Source organism: Colossoma macropomum, unplaced genomic scaffold (genome assembly GCF_904425465.1).
Source record: "Colossoma macropomum unplaced genomic scaffold, Colossoma_macropomum, whole genome shotgun sequence".
Taxonomy (NCBI): domain Eukaryota; kingdom Metazoa; phylum Chordata; class Actinopteri; order Characiformes; family Serrasalmidae; genus Colossoma; species Colossoma macropomum.
Window position 1 is genome coordinate 17,378,985 of NW_023494803.1, and position 25,543 is coordinate 17,404,527.

At 38.8% G+C, this 25,543-nt stretch overlaps 1 protein-coding gene across 1 annotated transcript in view; it reads left to right on the forward strand.

The window, feature by feature from the left end:
- Nucleotides 1–25,543, forward strand: part of LOC118823245 (ryanodine receptor 3) — a 282,056-nt gene that overhangs the window by 97,658 nt on the left and 158,855 nt on the right. The window contains exons 14-22 of the mRNA XM_036592700.1: nt 2,608–2,788; nt 5,057–5,192; nt 8,403–8,498; nt 8,783–8,901; nt 10,892–11,025; nt 12,132–12,373; nt 13,737–13,929; nt 16,889–17,105; nt 17,509–17,613. Coding sequence (XP_036448593.1) covers nt 2,608–2,788; nt 5,057–5,192; nt 8,403–8,498; nt 8,783–8,901; nt 10,892–11,025; nt 12,132–12,373; nt 13,737–13,929; nt 16,889–17,105; nt 17,509–17,613 — 1,423 coding nt within the window. The remainder of the gene's footprint in view (nt 1–2,607; nt 2,789–5,056; nt 5,193–8,402; nt 8,499–8,782; nt 8,902–10,891; nt 11,026–12,131; nt 12,374–13,736; nt 13,930–16,888; nt 17,106–17,508; nt 17,614–25,543) is intronic.

The window sequence follows — 25,543 nt, forward strand, 5'->3', positions numbered from 1 at the left end:
GCTACCGTGCCGAAACACACACTTACATCTTTCTGCTTGCAGTGACACACACACATATCCAGTTATTTATAGTGCATGAATCATGATCAGCTGTGCTTGGATGAGCATGGCCGTGGTTATGACTGTGCTCACTGTGTGCTGTGCTTCTCTATTTATTTATTTATTCGCTTTTTGTAATATTTCTTAATGAGGAATAATTACATTTTAGTATAGAACAGCAGTCAGCCAGTGATCATAAGCTCTGCTTTTCCCCAATTGAAGAACAGTTCTCATTTTTGTGCTACAGATAATTGTTCTCATATTTTGTGTTAAAAGCAATATTATTATTCAAACTTACCCTTCACTTTTCAGTCCATACATTTATAGAAACTAAGCTGCAAAAACAGCCCGCTTTGAATCCACTGCCTATGTGATGTCACGAAAACTGATGCATTACCACATTTACCACCTATTCAGCCTGCTGTTTATTAATGTTAAAGTTATAAGAAGTGTGCCTATTCGGACTGTGTTTTTTAATAAAGCACAATACTGGGCAGCCAATCAGAACAGAGATCGTATCTCGGTCATTTACATATATAGTGATAAAGAGAGGTTTGATACTGGTCATGTGAAAATAAATTTTGTATACATAAACCCACACATACAATAAGTAGACCTTAGAGAGAAAAAGAAAAAACAAGAAATGTAGGATGGAGGTATTAGTCCCTTTTTTAGGCTTCCTTAAAGATTCATGCCTCTACGGATGTCCAGATTCAGTTTTCTTTAGGGATAAACCATTTCGGCAGTCAAAAAGTCTTGACCAAAAAGAAACAATAACAAGCCCTACAGTAGAAGACTTTACAAATACAAATTTAATGGAAAATGAGAAACAGTGATTAAACAGTTTCTTTTTCAGTTTCCTTCACCCTTCTGCACTAGACAGCACAGATACGTTCAAACAGCTTGAATAGCAGCAGAACAACAGTAATAAAGTCTTGTGTAACTATTTCACATATGATGTGATTAATAATCAATCTTCATTCTGTGTATCAAGAGTGAATACAACACCCTACAACCTCTCCACTTCTGGTTGAGTACCACTTGAAAACACTACATCCTGCTTTAAATGCAGAAAAGAGCAAAACAACAGAAGTGTAAAGTCCCCACTAGTATGCCAACGCCATCTGTAGCCTTCTGTAGTTTTTGGAATGATAATAAGCAATAAAACCCAAAGATTCTCTGCTGTTGACACCGTTGGATATTGTGGTACATGTTGTAGCCTACAAAAAGTAATAACGTTAGTAAATTTGTTTGATATAAGCTGCTTTATTTTATTTTTTACTATTTTATTTAATTGTACTGTCAGCAATGTGTCCAAAATGTTGTTTTTGTTTCGGTCAAGAATTTTTTTTAATTCTGGTATGTCTAGCTTTTTTGACCTTCCATCTAATCCGATCTTTCATAGATAATGCAGCCATATAATTTATGTAAGATGCTGAGTCGCTAATTAATAGTACTGTAAAATAATTTTTATCATGGTAATATTTCACTTTTTAGTGTGTTCATAATGTGACATTATAGACTGTTTTGATATTATGGATTTTTTGTTTTGGCAAAACAAAACAAATTTAATATTGACATATGATCCAGTTTTCCAGTTTAATTGACCTCCATGACGATTGCTTTGGACTAATTAAGTAAAATAACCATTTTATAGTGCTGTGACTGCACTGTGATTTCATATTGCTATAAGGGAATAGCCTTTTCTATTCTCTTGGTTTTTAACATACTGTTAAACAGCAGTTTCAAACCAGAAACATCACAGCTACCAGCACAACAAAGCATTTCCACAATAACCAGTTGTAACCAAGAGAGGTGTCACCAAAAACTTCCGACGTCTCAACACTCGAATGGACCAAGTCCATATCGGCAAGTCTCAAGAAAAGTCTTGGGTCCTAAACTTCAAGTGCTACACATGGAACTAAAATAAAACATGAAATTAAAATAAAAACTAGCTCAGCAAACTAAAACTGAGCAACTAAAAACAACACATTCAATTTAGACAACAAACAGAGACCAAAATAATCGTACTGAATTTTACAGAAAAGACTGCAAAATGATGCTCAATCTATGAAGCAGAATTTTCAGTTCCACCTTAAATGATGCAGCAGTTAGGCACCACCATTTAACTCCTCATGCTGCAATATTTTAGATGGAGCACAAAATTTTAATATAAATGTTGCCGAAGCCATTAAAAGCATTCAAATTGGGAGGGCTCTGTTGCTTTTGTTTAACTACCATGATTCCTCATGGTAAGTTTGCCAGGTAAGTTTCTCCAGAAAGCTTGCCGTTTAAGTGCTAAGTGAGGGCTTATTGATGTCATTGAATATACTGCATGTCATTCAGTAACTACAGTGAAACTGAGATGTATGTTATGTTTATTAGAGTGAAGTGTGGGCCCGCATATGGGACCATGTTGAAAGGTAAACATCTCCTTTACTGTGGAGGCTTCTTTTTAGGAACTCAAGCCACTTTGTTGTTCTAAAGCTACTCATTGCTGGTCCTAATATTACCCCTTTACTATGTGACCTCTAAATCTTAGTCTTGGTTGGTGTTTCCTTCTTTCAGAGACCTGGACAATCTGGCTGGGAAAAACCGTGTGATCATGCTTCTGCCCATCGAGGAAGTCCTCCAGACCCTCAATGACCTCATCACTTATTTCCAGCTACCTGATGCTGAGCTGGAGCACGAGGAGAAACAGATAAAGCTGCGCTCCCTCAAGAACCGCCAGAACCTCTTCAAGCAGGAGGTCAGTTCCCTCAGCCAGACAAGCTCTGATAAAGCAACCGAGGGATTTCTGTCCCTCTCTGTGAAGGTTTTTTTTTCTTTAAGGCAATTTTCTTAAGTGGCTGTTTTAGTAGTGGGCAAGACAAGCAGGTGGAAATTGCCAAGCCCCTGTTTTTCAAGAGCGGATCAATTTATTTTCTGTTTTTCCTACGCTACATTGTATTTCGGAGTATCGCTCTATGACTGTCAGCAGTTTTTGTTTGGGAGTTTCTGTCCATTTCACAAGTGGCTTGTAGGGGCTGTCCCTTTTATATTGGACCCTGAGGTCAAAAACTGAACCTGTCAGTTATGAGATGTCAGATGGTTTCCTCTTGTTTGAGCTACGTCAGGCTAGAAATAGAAAAGTGCACCGGTCCTTTTGCTCCACCGCTCAGTGAATTCAGCCCTTAACTAGTACAAGCCGCTTATCATCTGTTCATCGTCTTACCATAAATTATTCCTTGTTCTGATGAAAATGCATGTTCTAAACATACAATCAGTACCATTTTTGTTTGTAAGTAAAAGTGGAAATATTTTATTATGATTTGAATTTAATGAAAAGTTATAATGCATGTCATTTAAGGTATGTTTTTTGGTATTTGTTTACTTTAAAACAAGCATAAAAAGTCAGAAGTGCAGTCTCAGTCTTGTTGATGAATGCAAATTGAATGTAAATGTAATTCCTAGTGTTCTATAAGAACAGAATATTATGAAATGTGTAATTACATTACTTACAATACAGCACCTTGACTTTAGGCTTGAGAATAATATTCACCAGTGAGCCAAAACATTGACAAGCCAAATGAGTCTGCTGCTGGTCTTCTGTGTGCTGATGAAAGAGCTCCAACCCACTGAGGCATGGGCTCCGCAAGACCTCTTAAGGTGCCCTGTGGTATCTGCACCAAGATATTAGCAGAACTTTTGAGTCCTGTAAGTTGCAAGGTGGAGTCACTGCGGATCGGACTTCCTGTTCCAGTATATCCCACAGATGCTGGATCAGATTGAGATCTGAGGAATTTGGAGGCCAGAGCAACACCTTGAACTCTTATCCTGCTAAAAGAGGCCACTGCCATTGACATGTAGGGGTGGACCTGGTCCACAACAACATTTAGGTAGGCGGCACGTGTCAAACTGATATCCTGATGAGCGCCCAGACCCAAACTTTCCTTGCACAACATTGCCCAGAGCATAACACTCACTCCACTGGCTTGTGTTCTCCCCACAGTGCATCCTAGTGCCATCACTTCCCTAGATAAACAACACACATGTACACGGCTGCCCATGTGATATAAAAGAAAGTTGGACTCATCAGACCAGGTGACCTTTGTCCATTGTTCCAAGGTCCAGTTCCAATGCTTGCATGCCCATTGTAGGCTCTTTTGAAGGTGGACGGGTGTTAGCATGGGCAATCTGACTAGAGTGCAGCTGTACAGCCTTATAGGCAGCAGGGGAGCATATTTGTGGTTTGTGGCTTATAGGGAGCAGTTTGTGGTTTGTCGCTCACTGGACCACTGTCAGTAGGTACTCACCACTCTGACCAGGAGCACCCCTCATGTTATGCCGTTTTGGAGATGCTCTGACCCAGTCATCTGGCCATAACGATATAACACTTGTCAGAATTGCTCAGGTCTTTACTCCTGCCTTATTTCTCCCACATCCAACACATCAACTACGAGAACTGACTGTTCACTTACTGTCTAATACATCCCAGACCCTGACATGCGCCGCTGTTACAAGATAATCAGTGTTATTGCTTCATCTGTAATAATGTCAATGTTTTGGCTTGTTGGTGTACGTCTGTGTAATATTTTGGACCTGTAAGAGTTAATAGGAACATGAATGTTAGATTAGTCTCCTCATTTTGGATAATTTCTGCTCAATTGCTAGAATTACATGCTATTAGAGCAGGTTATGATTTGGTTTATTCATGGTTTCTTGAACTCATTATCATATTCATAGTATTTGTGAATCTCTAGCTATTTAATTAACACTGCTGAGAGCTGCCGTCTTCAGCTTATCTTTTATTCAGTACAGTCTTGGCATTCATTTTTCATTGTTGATGGCTAGCATACGGCTTGCTGAAGAGCTGTAAATTATCTTCAGAGTATTCTGTTTTCACAGCACATGCTTTGTGCTATGGCTGAGATGACCACATCCCAGAGGGTCACAGCTCACCTGTGAGTAAGTTCAGTGAGCAATGCAGTGTAGGTAAAATGGGCGCATGTTGTCTCTCTCTCTCTCACTGTTCTAGGGGATGCTGACTCTGGTGTCTAACTGCATTGATCGCTTGAGTGTGTACAACAGTGCGGCACACTTTGGAGAGTGTGCAGGAGAAGAGGCAGGAGCAGCCTGGAAAGACATCCTCAACCTGCTCTATGAACTGCTGGGTAAGACAACTAACACCTAAGGTCATTACAGATGTGCAGTCCACTGATTACCAGTGCTGTTTTTGCCAAATATGAAGAAAGTTCACTAATGCTGGCTTACAATTTCTATTTCTTCCAGTGGGCACCCTGTCGCATAAATTTAGAACATTATTTTCGTTTCATGTGAGCTGCACTGCAGTTTGGTTTCCTGTACTTACTGTAAAACAAACTTAGAAAAAGCTTTAACGGTGTTGAAAAGGTAGATGGTATTAATAATTTTTGGTAAACATGTTATTAGCCACTAATTCCAGCCTACCAACACTTTGCTCTGGTGGAGGTGGCCAATTTAGTGAATTATCTACTAAGAACTTTGATACAAATGGACACAGGTACAACTTCATAATTAACACATGAGCAGTGCATTATAGCCACGTGTGACTCACATGCTTCTTGTATAGGATCCTGTTTCTTCCCAGTAGAAGGAAAGATCTGCGTCCCAAGCCACATACTACTGTACTAAAGAGTGTATAAAAAGAGTGCGCCGCCATCAGAAGTGGATTTAATATGTAAGTGTATGCAGTGTTATATGTAAAGTATAGAAGTGTGTGGTTTGGAATGCAGCCAAAACATTTTTTATAGTTCTCTGATTTTGCTTCAAATTGTAACTGACTTATAGTCTCTGACTTATAGTCTCTAATTTTTGATTTAGTAGGTCAAAAAAAGACAACCAAAGAAAAGGCCTTTACTATTTTAGAAAAGGCATGATTATTTCAACATAAGACGTCATTATTTTGAGAAAAAAAGACATTATTTCAACATATTGAACAAATAAATTGAGACAGTTAGTATATTACTATGAGTTCTGAGCTTAGTGCATTCAGAATTTGTGTGTTATTCTAAAATCCCTGTTTAATTTTACTAAGAGCTTTCTGCTTGATTGGGAACTGAATGATTTGAACTTCTGGTGAGCACGTCCTCTTAACTTGTGCACTGCATCAAAACCATCTGTGACATTTCTGTAACAGAAGCCACAACAAAGCATTGATTGCAAAGCCAAAAGAGTTTCACCATAGTTAAGGAAAAAAACCTGTCAAATCATTATTTAGACAAGCATTGACAAAATTTCTGTTTTTTTGTTGGAAAAAAAACCAAATTTGTTTGATAAAGTCTCTCTTTTCTCTCTTAGCAACATCAGTGACGGCCACATTAATGCCAAAAATAAGCTGTTCACAGAGAGTTCAACAGCATACAGTCAGTATTTACTATAAACTTTAGTAAACCACAACACTATCAACTTCGTTATAATAATATCCTCTTTGCATTTTGTGCTTTGAGATGGAAACTTCTAATGCATATTCAATGAGGCAAAGGTGCAAAAGAGCAGCTCCACCCCTTTCATCTTATTACAGATGCTGATGAGCTGTCACCCCTTTTTAGTAAATCGTGACACTTTTTAATGCAAAACAGGATTTTGGATGGCGCAAACATTAGTAAATCTGTCCCAAAACCTCTAGACTTGTAAGGATTATGAATAACATTCACACACCAAAATTCTTTTCTTTTTTCTAGCAGTGCTTTTACCATTTTACTCTACTTGGACTTCTCTCACTTACTGGATCACCATTCTAGGTTTAATATGTTAAAAGGATTTTGTTTACCCCCGCAGGGAACTGTCTGATCTGTAAAACTCGCACACACACAGTTCAGTCATGTCGAGGTCCCATTTCGGCAGATGGCCTTTGAATCCGTGATAAAGCATGCCATCCATTCTCATCAGTGTATGTGGTGGCAGCTGATGTCCCCTCAGCCTTCCCAAATAACACAGGCACTGCTGTCCCCATTCCAAATCTCGCTTACACGCCATCACCTGCGGCACAGAGTTCCCTCAGCTTTTGATGTGAACTGCCTTGGCCTGTTTCTCGGCATGCTAATGTGCAGGCTTCTCAGAAGAGGCTGGGGCTTCTCGGACCGAACTGTGCTTCTCGACTGCTCGATTGTCCCTCTCGCAGAGCTGTGTCCTTCACACTGCATTTGGAAAGAGTGATTAGCCTTTGCCAAGGAGGGAGAATTGGTGTGCTGCCCACGTCTTGGCTGCGGTCTTCGGCTCCCGGCACGTGCGCACACACACAGACGCTCCTGCATCATTTCAGTCTTAACTGAATTTCGGATGCATCTTCTGTCCTCTATTCCCCATCTGCCAGAGCTAGGTGACCCTGTCAGTTTGCTTGAAATCAACATCCCCTACCATCCTCCACTAGTGTCAGGACCTTCTTCTTTAAAATGTATTGTAATTAACATACATGAAAGCTGAGCGGTCTGATGTTGAAACTTATGTCCTTGGGAGGAGGGTTGACATTTAAAGAGATGCAGGGTTATTAGCATATCTTTCAATGAGGTAATGAAGTGTTGGATGTAACCAGGGGCAAAAGCCCCACATATTAAATATTTTTTCCCCTTAAAAGACAAGCATATGTGCCCCCAAATTAACATGTAATGTGTGTAATTAATCAATATAAATTAACTATGAATATAAAATATGTAAAAGAAAAGGTGTAAATGAATGTCACTTTTGCATTAATTAAACCCCCTTGCTTCACCCTCTGTCTTTGACCTCAAAGAATGAACATGCTCATCCACAGATACAGAGGATCACTGAGATATATGAGAATCTACAAACAGCATAGTCTTGCAATGTGGCAGACATGATCTTGTAATGAAGATACATGTCTGGGAAAAACCAACCAATGTGAATGAGAAAATAGGCATATTAGGGTGGGAAGAAACTGGGAGTGAACTAAACAGCAAGTGCTAAACAGGTCTAGTGCCTCAGAAAGGCAGAGCTTAAAGTACAGGAGCTGGTGCACTCATCAACATTATCTGATGGACAGTGAGCCTGCGAAAAGGACACTTGTAGTCCAGAGTAAACAACAATAACATTAAAAATACATAAATACACAGTCACCACTGAGAATTGGTAAGAATTTGTCCACAGCTAGGTCAAGTTGGTAAACTAAACCTTTACCACATCCTGTTGGTGAGCAGGCCAAGACACCACTTCAAAGTCTTCAAAAGTGGATTCACAGAATCGATTTTGTGCGAGTACATCTGACAAAACTAAAATGAAGGTTGTTTCTGAAACATTAATTTTGAAGAATGAATGTGACCTAAAGTTTTGTTGCGAAGTTACTAGCTTTTAATACTTTTTTCCTTTTTATGCCTTTAATTTTTTAGCTGCCCTTATCCGGGGAAATAGGAATAATTGCACACAGTTCTCCCAAAACCTTGACTGGCTGGTCAGTAAATTGGAGAGACTGGAGTCATCCTCAGGTAGGAAAGTTATTATCAAGCTACTGAAACACTGAATACTGTTTACTTGTTTTTTCTTCCACGACTGTCATGTCATTACTGTAAAGGAGTGTCAAGATATTTCATTTGACGACTTTGCCAGTTTGTAACTCTGTACACCTACACAGACATGTAATTAGCTTTGAAGTCTGGCTATACTCACTAGAGTATTGCCGCATCTCTTTGAAACACAGTCTTCTGTGCACTCTCTTCTGTTCCTACTGCTTCTGTTGCACTGGGCTGTAATGACTGATTCCATGCTTCAGGGATTCTGGAGGTCCTCCACTGCATCCTAATCGAGAGCCCGGAGGCACTCAACATCATTCAGAGAGGACATATTAAGTCCATCATCTCGCTGCTATACAAACATGGTCGCAACCACAAGGTTAGCTTCCCCTCTTTCCTCACATGGGGTACTGGTTTGCATGGGTGGCTTTAAGGACAAGTGGGTCCAAATTGAGGTTAACAAAGAATGTGTTCGGGGGCTCCCGAGTGGTGCAACCATCTAAGCGTTGGCCCTATCATCAGGAGATCGCGAGTTCGATCACTGGTGTTGCTACAGCCATCCGTAGCCGGGAGTCCAAAAGAGCACAATTGGCCTCGCTCTCTCTGGGTGGGTAGGATGGCCCCTCCTTCTCCCCCCATCACTCAATGCGATGCTAGTCAGCGCAGGCGTCTGTTAGCTGACGTAACAGATCTGGCAGTTGGCGCTTTCCTCAGAGCGCGTTCAGCTGTCCAATGATGTTGTGTGAGCGGCAGTTCGAAAAGAAGTGGTGGTTGGTTTCACAGGTCTCGGAGGAAGCCTGTGCTAGCCTTCGCCTTCCTAGCGTTGATATCATCGTGTGATTGGGGGATTCCTAATTAGCGGGTGGAATTGGCGGTGACTGAATTGGGGAGAAAATTGGGTTAAATTCCAAAAAAAATAAATAAATAAATAAATAAAAAAACAAGAATGTGTTCAGGGGATCCCTGGTTAATTATTTTCTAAGAAAAATAAACCATGGCAAATAATAACCCAGACATGCATTTGTTTATTTGTTTTCCATTTCCATTTCCAAAATAAAAATCTATTTTTTCTAAAATTATTCACAAGCCCATATAATCCTTAGGGAACTTGGTTCACTTTTTTCTACGAATATGTTATAATAAGGAGATTTCTATCCCATTATCTTCAGATACAGTGTAGTGCAAAAATTTTAGGCACCTGAGAATTCTGGAATCAAACTTAAAAATAAGCAATTCTTGTTACTGTTTACTGTATTTATGTGTATTTGCATTGACTATAATGACAGATGGTATTTCTACAGGCACAACTACATTTATTACCAAGATAAATGTTTTCAAATAATATGTTCAGGTGTCCATTGTGACCTTTGCACAGTACTGTATGTAAGGAATTGATTTTGAATAGAGAACTACAGTTTTAGAATGATATTTCTTAATTTCTGATGAACTGTAATACATTTTTGTGTATTACTTCAACTGTAAATCAATATGGATGCATTCAAAATCTACACATCATCACATCCAGCTCTTCGATATGAACTTCAGACAGTGCTAGGTCTGACTTCAGCACCCTTCAGTTAGCAAATTGTTAGCAAACAGTATAGACTCATCTGTGAAGGTGTGACAGTTGCAGTGGTGACACATGAAATGCCGATCTGTTAACCTCTGACGTTCGCAAATTATAATGATTATGATTGTGTTTTACTAGTTTAACCCCTTAAATGCCCTGGCTTATTAGATATAAAGGCTTATTATTCAGTAACTACCAGGACTTGAATGCAAACTAGCTGAATTATTCTTAGGCTATTTTAGTTTTTCTTATGTTTTCTGTAATTCTGCGATACAGTGTTATATTTTTTATCGTGTGGGTATTGAAGAGAAAAACATTCAATCACTACAAATAAATTTGTACTAGATGTTTAATTAAAACCAGATGCTTTGAATGCAAGGTGTTGGTTAATTGTGTCATAGCTTGAGTACTTTGACTTTAGAATCTGAATAGAATATGAAATTTTTTTAAATGTATTATAAAAATACATGTAACACCACAAAGCAGCTGTTATACACATTAAAGTAATCGAGGATTAAAACACAGTAAAGCCCTAGAGCTTATTTCAATTGTGATCCTTGCAACATAAAGCACAAAACAAAATGGACAGGAAAAAAGAAATACTTAAAAGTTTGTGTAATTAAGATAAAAAAAAATACACATTGAGACTTGGAGAAGAGATCATGTGTTTATAGCCCCTTTTCCAAGATTTCCTTATGGATTAGTAAAGCATTCCCACAAGACAAATCCTTTCATCCGACTGAATGAACTGAATAGGAAGATATGGCCGTGGGACTCATTTTTTTTTGTTTGTCTTCAGATTCTAGATGTTCTCTGCTCTCTATGTGTTTGTAATGGAGTGGCTGTGCGAGCCAATCAGAACCTCATCTGTGATCATCTGCTCCCAAAGAGAGACCTGCTACTTCAGACACGATTGGTCAATGATGTACAAAGGTAAACATCTTTCATCTAGTGGCAAATTATTTAATTATACATACTGATTTGCTACTTTACTATAAACACCTACATTGTATCCTTATTCACTGACCATGTTATCAGATACTCCTACCATATAGGTGCTTGTTGTACCACCACTGCTCGGTTACTAGTATTGTAGTCAAGACCATTAGGTGAGACTGAATCAAGACCACAAAGCAAGTGAATTGGCATACATCTTTGCAATAAATAGCCTTTGGCAGCTGAACCTTTCTGCAATGCTGTTGTTTTTACATCATCTCTAGCATCTAGAGGCATGCCACATGAGGCAAGTGGCAAAAATAGACTTGAAACTTAACTCACTTTATGCGCATGTAACTGCTGTTCTGTAGGAGTGCAGCTGGTACAACGGCTACATTAATGAAATAAAGACTTGCAATGCAAGAGATGTGGCTGCCACTTCTGGTTTACAATACATTTCACTTTATAGAACTGTGCTCGCAAAAAAACAACAAAAATGGTCAGTATGCACCATTCTGCCATTGTGGTGTCTTGCTGATTGTTGCAGCCCCATATTCAATAATGATACTAAAAAGAAGTTCAGTTACCAAGCAAGGCAAAGAGCCCTTATACTCAACAGGTCTCAAGAGCATATTACAACTTTTCTTTACCCTGAGACAAGAAAGAGTAAAAAATAATGTTGAGACCAGGATAAGTTAATTCACATCTTGTGACCAGTCTAGAATACTACAGCACACAATTGCATCAATCTTAGTTAAACCTCAGACTGAGGTTTTTAAATCTGTTTTGGCCAACCAATCACAATTCACGACCATAACTTGCCTATTAAATGAATTATCTGTAATCTCTTAGAGCAGGACCATGGTTGTGTGCAGGTCAGCCATAGCTAGCAAAGTGGACAGCGTACTGGAAAGGCATGGTCCTCGTTGTTATGTAAAAATAAGGTGAGATGGGGGGATGTGAGGAGGAGGGGACACCCAGTGGCGCTTACAATCCACAAAGGGGGCCTTGGGCTGAAAAAGTTTGAGAACTGCTCATTTAAAGGGTATTATCAAAATAAGATCTGGGAATTGACCGCTCTGTTGCCTCTGTCTTACCTGCAGCATGAGACCGAACATCTTTCTGGGCGTGAGAGAAGGTTCAGCTCAGTATAAGAAGTGGTACTTTGAGCTGATGATTGACCAGGTGGAGCACTTCATGACTAGCGAGCCTACTCACCTGCGGGTCGGGTGGGCCTCCACCAAAGGCTACGCGCCCTACCCAGGGGGTGGAGAGGGCTGGGGCGGGAATGGAGTCGGCGATGACCTCTACTCTTACGGCTTCGATGGACTATACTTGTGGTCTGGTATGTTCTGAAATAAAAACACTAAGATCTGTTTTTTGTTTATTTATAAGCGATTTACATCAGTTTCAACAGTTTTTTTTAAATGTTTAGACCCTTCGATTAAAGATTAATATTATAGTACATTTGTAGAGCACCTGCTTAACAAGCAGCAGCTTAAAGTGCCTTATTCAGTTAAATACAATCAAATTTCGTGAACTATTTTAAACCTGACATCTTCATGGTGATATGTTCCTATCCGTGTTGGGAATAGTGAATTAAATCAAGATTACTATATGCTACAGTGTTTTCTAATACTATGTTAGAGAAGCACAATGCTGCCTTTATTGTTGAATGTGTTGTGTAATTTTAAAATAAATACTCACTAACACACACACATTTTCTAAAACCACCTATCCTTCTGGGTTGCGGGGGGGTGCTGGAGCCTATCCCAGCGGCTATTAGGTGGGAGACAGGATACACCCTGGACAGGTCAAAATAAATACAAGTAATAATAATAAAAATAACTACAATATTTGTGTGTATATCTGACAAGAAAATGTGAAAATTATGTACTATATGTATGTATCATCGTATTTTAAGTGCGTTTATACGTTTACAAATTTATAGCTCCTCATCCATTTCCTATGCGATTATACTGAGGAACAGGAACAACTGCTGTTAGGAACAAAAGGTTCAGAGAGTTGGGAAGCTCAGACCCACGTATCAAGGAATTTGTTTGAGCCAATTTAAATTGTCGCATCACCGTGTGGAACATAATTTGCATAACATTGTGAAAATCTCAACTCGATTTGTTGCTCGCTGTCCTTTTACAGTGCCTAGTTGTCACTAAATTGCAGCTACAAATCACCTACTTCCATACAAAATAATAATGACTGCTTGAAAGTTACTCTGTCACTTGTCACTTGCTAATGTGAATGTGTGGTTACTTGAATGTTATTGCTTTTATTTTTGCTATACCATTCAAATGTAATTACATCCTTACATATTTAACTACATAGTGACTTATATCATGACTTACTTTTACGTTCGATTTACATTTTGTACAGACAGCCAGACAGCTTCAGTTTTTTATCCGTTTGTCTTGATCTCAAAAAATGACAAAAACATGGCAAAAATATAAAGGATAGTTTTTATTTCTTCAAAACTAGACTGCAATGTTGACTGCAAGTTTAGAATTAACATTGTTTTTTAAAAGAATTTTTGCACTTATTTTAGAGAACTACGAGTGAGAAATAAATATTGCCTTACAGCATGCTTTTGCTATCGCTGGTGATAACTACACTTAAGGGGTAAAAACACAGAAGCTACTGTTGCTAAACATTGTTGGTTTCAGACAGTGCATGTGTTTGTTTTTGTGCTGCAGGGCGAATTCCACGAACGGTGGCTTCAGTAAACCAGCACATTCTCACATCAGATGATGTAGTCAGCTGCTGCTTGGACTTGGGTGTTCCCAGCATCTCCTTCAGGATCAATGGTCAGCCCGTGCAAGGCATGTTCGAAAACTTCAACACTGACGGCCTCTTCTTCCCTGTGGTCAGCTTCTCTGCTGGGGTCAAGTATGTTCCTTGTTATGTAACATTATCTGCATATGTGTCTGTGTGTACATACGGGCAAGCAAGTGGGCGAGCACAAATTTTGAGGTTGCTATGGCTACCAGCTTGACAGGCATTCAAGCTGAAGTACATTTCAGGCTCTAGTGGGCTCTCATAGTCTAATTGTTTCAGATTTTTCTGCACCCAGCTGCTTCATAACACAATGCTCTCTTTCTTTATTGCATTCACAGGTGACACATTTTTGTTGAAACACACCATCACTATAACATACCATTCACTATGTAACTACTCAAATCTATGTTGTTCACTGGCGATTATGTTAATAATCAAATAATCTACCAATTACTAAATAATTGGTAGGTGAGTAATGGAGATTGTTAAAATTGTTATGAGGATTTACTAAAAGAGGCGCTAATTATTGATGGTGGACAATTTGTGCTGCTTAGGGTGTCCAATTTAGCTGGCTAACCCTATTGAACCATGCATCTCACCAGTGACCCATTCTGAGAGTCTGGTGACTTTAACCCATCACAATCCCAGGCTTGTTGCATACCAAGGCTTATTGTTCAGTAACTACAGGGACTTTGGTGCAAACTGGTTGAACTATTCTTAGGTTACAGAAGTGTGTAACAAACATTTAAGGGGTTAACTCATTCAAATCTGCTGCCTCAGGAGTTATGACGTGTGCATGTCCATGTTGGCCATGTATCAGTCTTTGGAATCACACGCAATGTTCACATTATAAGCCTCATTGCTCAGTACTGATTCTTTGCTTAGATCTGATCTTTATAACTCGATGGTTCACATTCTTCTATTTAAAATCTGTCATTAATGTGAAAGATCCTGTGTCCTGAAACAACCTGCATGCACACATCCCAGTCAAAAATGTCACATGAAAGAACTCTGTGCTTCATAAACAAATAACCAGCAGAACAAGCCTTCATCATGAAGATAATTTGCCCTGAACAGCTCACAGCTGTTCATTTTTAGGCCAGATGAAGGTGAAATAGGGTCAGATATGTTGTTTTTGCACCGTTTACTGGCTCTAACTTCAGGTTCTGTGCTGCTGCCACATTAATGCTGAATGATTTTGTACGCACAGTGAAAAAAAAACACATGAATTCCGATCCGTTCTCATTAAGGTCACATAAGTATGAATCAAATATTTATCTGATCTAGGAACACATATGAAAGTGGCTTAGATCAGTTTTAAAAAAAGATTAGATTTGCATGTCCACACAGCTGGACATCAGTCTGGTTGTCTGCACAGAGCCTTTCATATGTAGTCCTAGACCGGATACGTATCTGATTCGTGGCCAATCAACCTCACTGAGAATGGTCAGATCGAAATTCATGTGTCACTGCGTCATTCACCGTTAACGCAGCAGCAGCACCTAACCTAACCTGAGATTAGTTCCAGTAAATGCTACAAACGCATCTGACCTTTTTTCATCTTTGTCTCGAAGTAATAATGAACAACTGAGAGCTGTTTAGAGCAACAGCGCTTAAGGCTTGTTCTGCTGTTTAGTTTGTTGTTGATGACGCACGTGGCTCATACCCCTGACATTGATTAAGATGTGTGCATGCGGATTGTCTCGAGACACAGGTTCATTCACATTAATGACAGATATGAGTCATATACCTACATATACTTACAAAAAATTGGAAATTTGTATAGAAAAACTGGGGACCAATCTGTAGACTGTACCACGGTTATGGCGCAATACAATTTTATGGTTTTTGCACAGTAGAATTTAGCGCGCACACACACACACACACACACACACACATATATATATATATATATATTGCAGACATGCTGTAAGCTTTGTATTTTTTCTTAATTATAGTCGTAAAGATAGTAATGTATCAATTTACCAGAGCTGGTTAGCAGTCCAGCCACTGTGCAATCAAGCCAAGCTTTGGATCTATAGTGGGCGTGTGAATAATTGATTATGGCACTTGGAACGGACTTGTTGTGCGTCATCTCTACTACTTCGGTTTCTATTTGAGTCTGGCTCAGAGAGAACCTGAAGGAGTGCAGGGACTGTATGAAATGCTGTGTAGCCATGGCAGCCCATGAGGGGTTAGTCAGTCAGTCAGGCAGACAGACAGGCACTCAGTCAGCAGACCGAGATCACAGCAGGAGCTCAGCTACGGCCTGCGTCTGCTGACCTTCATTTACCTTTCACAGTTCAGTTTGTTTGTGTATGTGTGTGGGTGTGATTTCAGTCGAGTAACTTAATTTAAAGCAGCGAAGCACGTTATAGAGACTTGATTTCATTATTTACTCATCTTCATGACTGGAAGTGTATCTGATAAGACCACCTGGAATGATTTTTGGATTAGAATGCCTCAGTGGGTGTTCAAGTAAACAATGACTTAAATTCATTTGACCTCTATCCTTTTAATTTTTGCTCTTATTTTGCATGCGATGATTTCAAGAAGTTTGCACAAGAGGATACATTTTGGACCTGGTCAATGCATAACAATTTTAAAGGACATAATGATTGTCCACTGCCTGTTCTTCCAGTTCTGTTTCTGACATACAAAGTAATACATGGTTTAGCAAAAAAAGTTACCAGGTTTTCTTAGAATAAGGTGAACTTCAAAAAAGTTCACAGAGCATAAGACACAGATGCTTGTACCGTTTGATTTCTATTAGAAGTGTAATTAATTAAAAATTTACTACCCAGGTGACTAACTTTTTAAAATTAAAACATCATTTTACCGTGATTTTTTTAATTAAGAACACATGTTGCAGATTGTACAATGACTTTACATAAGCATAGCTGGATTGAGAGTCGAGTACAGTTCTGTCTCTTTATTCATTCACTCACTGTAAAGACTCTCCAGCAGCAGCTTTTGTAGTGCTGATGCCCACAGTTCACATCTGGGCAAAGCATGCTCTAATTTTCATCCCAGCTCAAGTCCACTCATCCGGCCCTCTTTTGCTCGGCAGGGCGCGCTTCCTTTTAGGCGGTCGCCATGGAGACTTCAAGTTCCTGCCTCCATCAGGCTACGCACCATGCTATGAGGCATTGCTGCCCAAAGAGAAGATGAGGGTTGAGCCAGTAAAGGAGTACAAGAGAGACATGGACGGAGTGAGAGACCTGCTGGGTACCACACAGTTTCTGTCCCAGGCCTCTTTCATACCCACACCAGTGGACACCTCTCAGGTTAACACACACACTCACACACACACACAAGCTGGGAGTTGGGAACATCTGTCACCATCTGATCTGACAGGCTTGCTGGCATTCAGTTGCTTCTTATGCCACTCTTTCAGAAGCTCTCTTTTGTTCTAGCACTGTTGGACAGCTCTCGAGTGAACACACATTCATGCGTGCACATACTATCACAGACATTAATTGAGATAGCAATAAGATGAATATATATATATATAATCAACGTGTATAGGTTAGGCTTTCTTTCGGAAGGTGGGTGTCCCAAACCTTAACCCCTAAATTTGAGTAGATAAATCAATTCAGGAACGATCAACAAATAATGAATAAATGAATGATAATAACTGAATGAGGAATGAATAAGTGATTCCTTTTGAATTTCTTCCATATGTCACAGATTGTTATGCCTCCTCACCTGGAGAAAGTGCGCGACAGACTGGCCGAGAACATCCATGAGCTTTGGGCCATGAACAAGATCGAACTTGGCTGGTCTTATGGCAAGGTACTGCCTCTTAATACCAAACAAAACCCAGACTGGAACACATTCAGCATACTGAAAGCATACAGTCCATACTACTTAACATATATTCATACATTTTAGTTATGACCAGAACTTTCCTATACACTCACATTACCCATACACCCAATAATCCTAACACATACAAAAGAAAACTTTCAGCTAGGGTTGGGCGGTATCCACTTGTTTTATGCCTTCAAGCTGTCCCCAAACCGTGGTGTTTAAAAATTGTTTACTAAACTGCTAACTAGGAGAGAAGAGCTAGTTAGCATTAGCTTAGCTAGCATTATCACAGCTCTGCTCACCACAGAACAGCTAACTAAAGCACTGAGGTTAGGTTAGATTACAATAATACTAATCTGAGGGAGTGAAGTCAAGCAGCTGGCATTCAAGGGACAGAAAGGTGAAATTAAACCTCTTCTGTAGTGTTTGGATCTGTATCCTGATTGGCTAACTCAACGTTAGCTTAGTAAGCAGGCCCAGACCCAAACAGTACCACACAGTGAGTGACTAGCGTTGGAGTGACAGAAAGCTGAAATCGAACCTGTTCAGTGATGGGTGGCACACTTTGCCTGCTGGCTAAGTTAACGAGAGCTTAGTAGCATAGCACAGACTAACACCAGTCACTCAACTGATGCTAAATGACACCTGTTTAGAGGATGTCTCAGATGCTGAAATCAGAAGTCTTCTGTGGTGTGTGTAGTGCTTAGCTGTAGCTGAGTCGCGATCATGCTTAGTTTTTTCTGGCTTCCGCCTGTCTGTGAGCCCCTCTAAAATAGAAATGGGTGGAATGTGTTTATTTGGCCGTTCAGACATGGAATATAAATTTGACACATAATTTTCAAATACTGCAGTTTATCTTATTACCCTTTATACCACCCAACTCTATCTTTAGCTATTGCACATCAGATGCATATTTGTCCTTAATTTATAACTCATCATTTATACATAAGAGGACCCTGTTCAGTACTTCATTTTGCTTTCTCTTTTATAATTTGCTGTTCAAATAAAACAGAGGGTAAGTGAATAAATATAATTTTGTTTCATTGTGCTATTGAAACATCTTTATTGTGTCCATTTTGTTTTCCATACACAGTAGATTAGTCAGCTCAGACATTTCTCCCATACCATATATCATTGACATGCTTTGAAAAATGATTGATTTACTCAGAACTAAAGGGCTCAGTGAGTGACCACACACATGGATTCTCACTAAATCAGTCTAGTCTAATTTCTGTCTGCAAAACCAGACCTATACATGCTACATGGCCAAAAGTATGTGGACAACTGAATATCACATCCGTATGTTCTTGTTGAACACCTGATTGCAAAAACATAGACATAAGATGGAGTTGATTTCTCCATTGCTGCTATAATAGTCACCACTCTTATGGAAAGGCTTTCCACTATTTTTTGGAACATGGCCACAGGATTTTGTTGTCTTTCAGGTAGAGCATTAGTGAGGTCAGGCACTGATGTGGTATGACAAGGCCTGACTCATAGTTGTAGTTCCAGTTCATCGTAAAGGTGTTAGACAAAGTTGAGGTGCAGGTCAGTCAATTTGTTTCACACTTGGCAGACTATTTCTTTATGGATGTTGCATTGTGCACAGAGGCATTGTCATTCTAGAACACAAAAGGGCATTCCCCAAATTGTTACGGTGAAGTTGGAAGCACACGGTTCACTAGAATGTAATTGTATGTGGTATCATTAAGTTTACCCTTCACTGAATGTATGATGTCCAGCCCAAACCATGAAAAACAGCTCCAGACAATTATTCCTCCTCCACCAAACTTTACTGTTGCATTCAGTCAGATAACATTCGCCTGCATCCACCAAACCCAGACTCTTTCATCAGACTGCCAAAAAGTGAGGCATAGTGATTCATAACTCCAGTGAACGTGTTTCTGCTGCATCAGAGTTTAAATGCGGTGTGCTTACAACACCCCAGATAATTTTTGGCATGATGCATTATAATCTTAGGATTGTGTGTGGCTGCTCGGCCACAGAAACCCAGTCCATGCAACTTCTAATGAACACGTTTTTGATGTTGCTTCCAGAGACAGTCAAAAGGAGAGATAATTTCCTTTAGCACTCAGCAGTCTTGTTCCATGAGCTTGTGTGGCCTACCTCTTCACCACTGGGATGTTGCTCCGCTTCACAATAACAGCACTTACAATTGATCAGGTCAGTTTTATCAGGGCACAAATAGCTATGAGTTAACTGTTAGCTATGAGTATGGTTGACATAGTTGAACTCACTCAACTGAAATGGTGTCCACACACTTTTGGCTATTTTACAAAATGGTAACTGTATGTTATCAGCTCATTTTTGTGATAAAAATAAATAAGACCAGAATGGGCCCTTTAAGAGAAAGAAAATCAACATCAAACAGTGAACTGAACCTGACTCTTGTGTCTGTACTACAAATGTGATCGCTGTGTTGTCATATGTGTGTATTGGTCATATGTATCTGTGCATCTCCACAGTTTTTGTTTAAAGTGACATTTTGATGAAACTCAAATTTACACAATGTTACCCCAGGTGCATTCAGTCATGAACTTAGACATGTTTGATGTCTAAAGTTTGCTCCTTTAGTTTTGCTTTGGAGTTTCAAGGCTAATAGCTAAAAAGGAATGTAAGCTTATACCCACCAGTGATCATTGCGCAAGCTGCATACTAAATCATCATGCTCTTGCCTTAAACCATGTTGAGTTGTTAAGAAACTTTAAAATAGACTAGATTGTGTTTTTCGACACTGTATGCCAGTCTGTTATCTATATTTGTCTATTCAGACAAAATCCATGTTTCAGGTTGTGCAAAGTTAACATACTTTTGACCATTTTTTTAAAATAAATAACAGTATGTCATACTTTGCTATAATCTACATAAGCAAGTCTTTTTGAGGTCACCTGATGTGGTTTAAGTCAAGCATGTTATGATTTAGGCATGTATAATGCTAATTGGTATAGTATAAACTTCCATTACATGTTAGCTACATTAGCCTCATATCTCCAGTTAATCTTGACTGATCCACTGCATTTGGGGCAAGAATTGTGTAAATTTGATTTAATTTGCCAAACTATCACTTTAAACTTCATCCTCCTCCTTTTCAATTGCCCCCGAAGCAATGGGTTCTGGGTTTGAGACAAGAGCGGCTATTACCGCCAGGCCGAGCCCATTTATTAATCTGCCGTAGCTGAAGCCCAGCTGTTGTGGGCGGGATTTTATATCTGTTTTTAACGAGACCTCGTTAGCTGAGAGGTGAGGCGGCGCTGGCTGAGGGACAGAGAGCTGCCGCGCTGTACCGAGATGGATCTGGCACGGCTGGTGATGGCTTCAAATTTGCACAGAGGGGAGATCGCTGCTGCCTTAAATCACTCCAGGCATAGAGATCCTCATTCGTTTCCAAAATTTATGCTGCACTTGCAGGAATGAGGCAATAGAACAACAAGAATCCTTTGTGCAGAGCATTGTTTATTTGCTTTTCACCTCTCTGGTCAAGTTTAAAGATCTTTTAACCACTAGACATTCAGGGTTTTTATCATCATTTTGCTGTATAAAAGCAATTAATTGAATAGTTTATTCACAGTTTGCCATGCAATGAATTACATTTACATTTGATTTACATTCTTTATCGACATGTTCAAGTGTGCTTCTAGCTTTCTCCTATGTTAGGTGATTGAACAATTGCAAAAACAGGGCAAAATGTAAAAAACTGATTTTCTGCTAAACAAGACTGTATGGCTCATTCTATCAAATGAATTCAAAGTCAGAATTGAAAACTTTAGACTAACATCCTTCTGTGGTAAGTTACCCTATATCTTAATTGTGTTTATTGTGTTAAAACAAATTGAACATTTTGTAATTGAACAATTGAACATTTTGTAAGTGTTTTGATAGTGACTGTTTCAGTTGTGACAGTTTTAGCTGATGTTGAGCAGAGCTCAAAAACGTTAACCAGTACAAGACCAACACTCAAAAAACGCTGGGTAACTACATAAAAGAACACACACTGGGTTTTATGAACAACTCAACAGGCAGGGTCATTAGAATTACCCTAAAAGATGACCCAGCACTGGGTTCTGTTTTAATTCTTTTGTTGAGTGACTTTCTGATGTTTTTGCTTACTTATTTTTATTTATTTATTTATTTATTTATTTTGAACATTTTATATTCTACTTAATGAAATCAATGTAAAATCATCAAACTATTGCTAAATATTGCTTAATAATGATGTTGGAGTGGTCAAGAACCGCTTGTAAACAAATATAAACATGTATTGTGAGATGCAGAGTTCTCATGATTAAATCAGCCATAACTTCCTTATTACCCAACCTTTTTTTTAAATAAATGTTTTGTTATAATTCTCAGACCTAGATTAATCTAGCTTGCAGACTGCTCTCTGTAGTTTTTTTTTTTTTCTATAAATTTTTTTCACTGTGATTGTGCCGGGTAGCTGTCTGGAGCAGCAGGAAGGTTTTCGGTCTGCAACTGACGTTAAAACCAGAGTTTAGCATGAGTCTCACTCATATCAGCAAATTGATAAATGTGTGGATCATTTCTTATCTTAATGCACAGAAAAATGAAATGGACTCCCCAGTAAGAAGAAGTAAACACAGTAAGAAGGACAAGGCGGAAATTAGCTTATATAAGTTGGCCTTAAATGCTGCAGCAGTTACATTCTAGTGCCTGAGGTTGCACCTTTTGAGGTGGAACGGACGAATTCCAGTTAGAAGCTGGTGAATAAGAAGCTGACCTCAGCTTCATGTTATGAATATCTACACGCATTAAAGAATACTGTAACTCACCTACAGTGCTTACTCAGAATTAATAATCATTATTAATAACTGTATATAACTACTACATCAAGATCCCCTGTATAGGCTATTAAATTAAATAAGCTTAATATAAAACCAGATGAAAAACAATCACACCAACAGGTTCTATTTTAGGGGTTAAGGTTTGGGACAGCCACCTCTCAATGGAAAGTACCTTATAAGTGATAATTTTGTTAGCTTATTACTATCTCTACTGATGACTTGGGTTTAAATCCTTGCAAACATTTAATGTCTGAATAAGGACTACATTTTGAACTAAATCGGTAGAGAGGTCCATGTACACAGCAATAACTTTTCATCCAATTGGAATCATTATAAAACTTCTTCTTTTGCCTTACAAACAACAATGTGGTATCAATTGAAAGATTAGAATCTGTAATTTTGGTAGATTTTCTCCACTTAATTTATTAAATTACAATGAGAAATGATTCATATAAAATTGCAACAGTCAATCTTTCTGAATAGCAGCCCTGGCTTACAGCCACTTAACACATTGGAGTTTTACTCCTGCTTTAGTAATAATGCTGTACTAGTTCTGTAGCACTAAGTGTACATGCCAAGTTATTTGTGCATCATCCAAACGAGGAGGTGCCTGCAGACTAAGCAGACTCAAGAATATGATGATATTAGAGCCTCTTTACACCTGCAATCGGCATAAAATAGGAGCTCTAACAGTTTCAAGGTGAAGTACAATGACATTGGATTGATTTGTTTACTATTTGACCCTCCCATGCCTGTCCATTGCTGGCCATAGCAGTTAATGTTATATTGGCCTATGATGCCGATCTCTTTCAAACAATAAGGTACATACTGACATTAGGGAAACTGATTTATTTTGTTGATTAGTGTTCATTAAATGTCTTCAGATCTGGACTTTGTGGTCCTGTATTTTGTTTTCACTGATAGTTAACTGGCCTGTTCATGTAACTGATTGACTACCTGTCACACCACCAGTGATCGCAAATTACAGGACAGGATCCTGGATTAGAGGTCTGGTTTTGAAGGCCTCAGTTATCTGTCGTAATAAGCAAGCTTGCTTACAGGCATTGTTATATACCATTATCTTAAATCACATACAATCTGTGAAGATGGTTCATCCAAACACATTGCTTTATCTGGCTAGCTAATCGATAGAGCTATCTTGGCATGCTTTTTTGTCAACTGGGTGGATGTGAGAGTGTTGAGTGAAAATTCTAACTGTATCATATGTTTGAGACTTGCTCTGAGGAAGAGGCATCTTGTTCAACCCTCAAGTGCCAGTGCAGCTGTGCACTACGCTTGACTAGCGCAAACCTCAGAGTTGTGGAAATGATGTGCCATGAATTATCCCACTCTCCTACACTTAATATTCCAGACTCACTCATGCTTCCGTTACATTCATGACATGTCCACTAGAAAAACCATCTCTTCTCCCCGGTATGGCTACATGTGTCTGTGTGCGTGCGTATTTGTGTGAGGCCACTTGTATGTGCAACATTCATAATTAGAGCTGTCACAATTGCTAGAATAAATTTGCTTACTCAATAAAAAATAATCTATTAAAATATTTACTTTATCAGTGAATATTAACGAGCAGTTTGTATGATGATAATGCATTGTTCGCAGTCTCTTACTGGTATTAGGTCCACAATAGAATTTAATGCTGTTTTATTTGTTACATAGTTACATTTTTTGGTAACAGTTTACTATATGTTATGATCATAGGGCTACATGACACCTACATAAGCCCATCATGACAGCTGACATAGATATACATAAATGTTTATAAACACTTTCAGTAAAGGTCATTCATAGGTGCCTGAGCAATGAGCAATTAAGCAAGTAGAGCATGTACACCACCACTGTTATTAGACAGGGAGCAAATATATGATTGTAACCCCATTTTTTATTTAAACGGGAGTTTGACTTCAAGGGAAAACATTTGTGTTACAAAATTGTGTTTTTCATGTAATTTAATGAACCTCCTGTAAAACATAATCAGCAACACAGAAGTGTACATTAATAATGCCTTAATTGATAACAATCACTGCATGAGGCACATAATAGAGGCTTTAGGGGCCTTGGTCACTGCGAGCCCCACTCCACCATGGGCCCTATTGCGATCCCCCCCCAACCCCCAGTAGTTACACGACTGTCATAAACATTGCTTTGGCCAGCTTTCATGTCAAACGGACATAACATCTGTGTCAAGTGACATTGATTTTTTTCCAGACATTATTTTCTCATGACACTTTCTAGGGTGAAATGACATGAACTTTGTAGCTCAGTGTTTGTCACACTGACATAATGCTGATAATATGACATATATGACAAAATATAATATTTTCTGTGGCCTTAAGGTTCCATTTTAGCATTTATAAGAATGAAGCTATGTCAAAAGCAGCTTGTAACACTTCCTATGAATTCTGTATTTATAGGCTAGCTGGCTACAGGCGCTACGCTGTTCACGGTTACTTAAGAGCAATCATACTTTTATCGTAAGGTATTATGTGTGCCATATAATGCCCTATAAATGTGTGAATACAGCATTCTTAGGTATTGTTACCCAGCAGCCTATATGCCAGGTGAAACGTATTATAATAAGCTTTTAAAAATGATTATGGAAGTTTGTCAGTTGTCATGACAAGCTTATGGAGGTGTCATTTAGCTTTATGAGCACTGCTCTACCGTTATTTTTATTTATTTATATATATATTTTTTTAAGCTTTCTTGTTTAGCCTTTGCCTTTTCCAATACAGACTTGGAGGTTTTGAAAGTAAATGCATGGTTTGTTTTTATCAATTTGCCCAACTCAATTAAAATCTTTTACTGTTTAGCCTTTACTGATTATTTGATTAATTGTCAAAATAATCAGTAGCCATAATTAACAGTGACAGCCCTGTTCAAAATGCCATGGTGCCTTTGTGTCCTTCTGTTTTCCTCCTTTATAGCAATCTCCAGTTAGTTTCAGGGTTGCTATGGTTTTCTCCCAGTATTGTGCTGTCATTATTTTTGCAGTTTGTCTCGTGTAGCTGTTCTGTGGTATTAAGCAGAGGATCCAGTGTGCTGTAATGATTTGTGTACTGTCCTTCCTC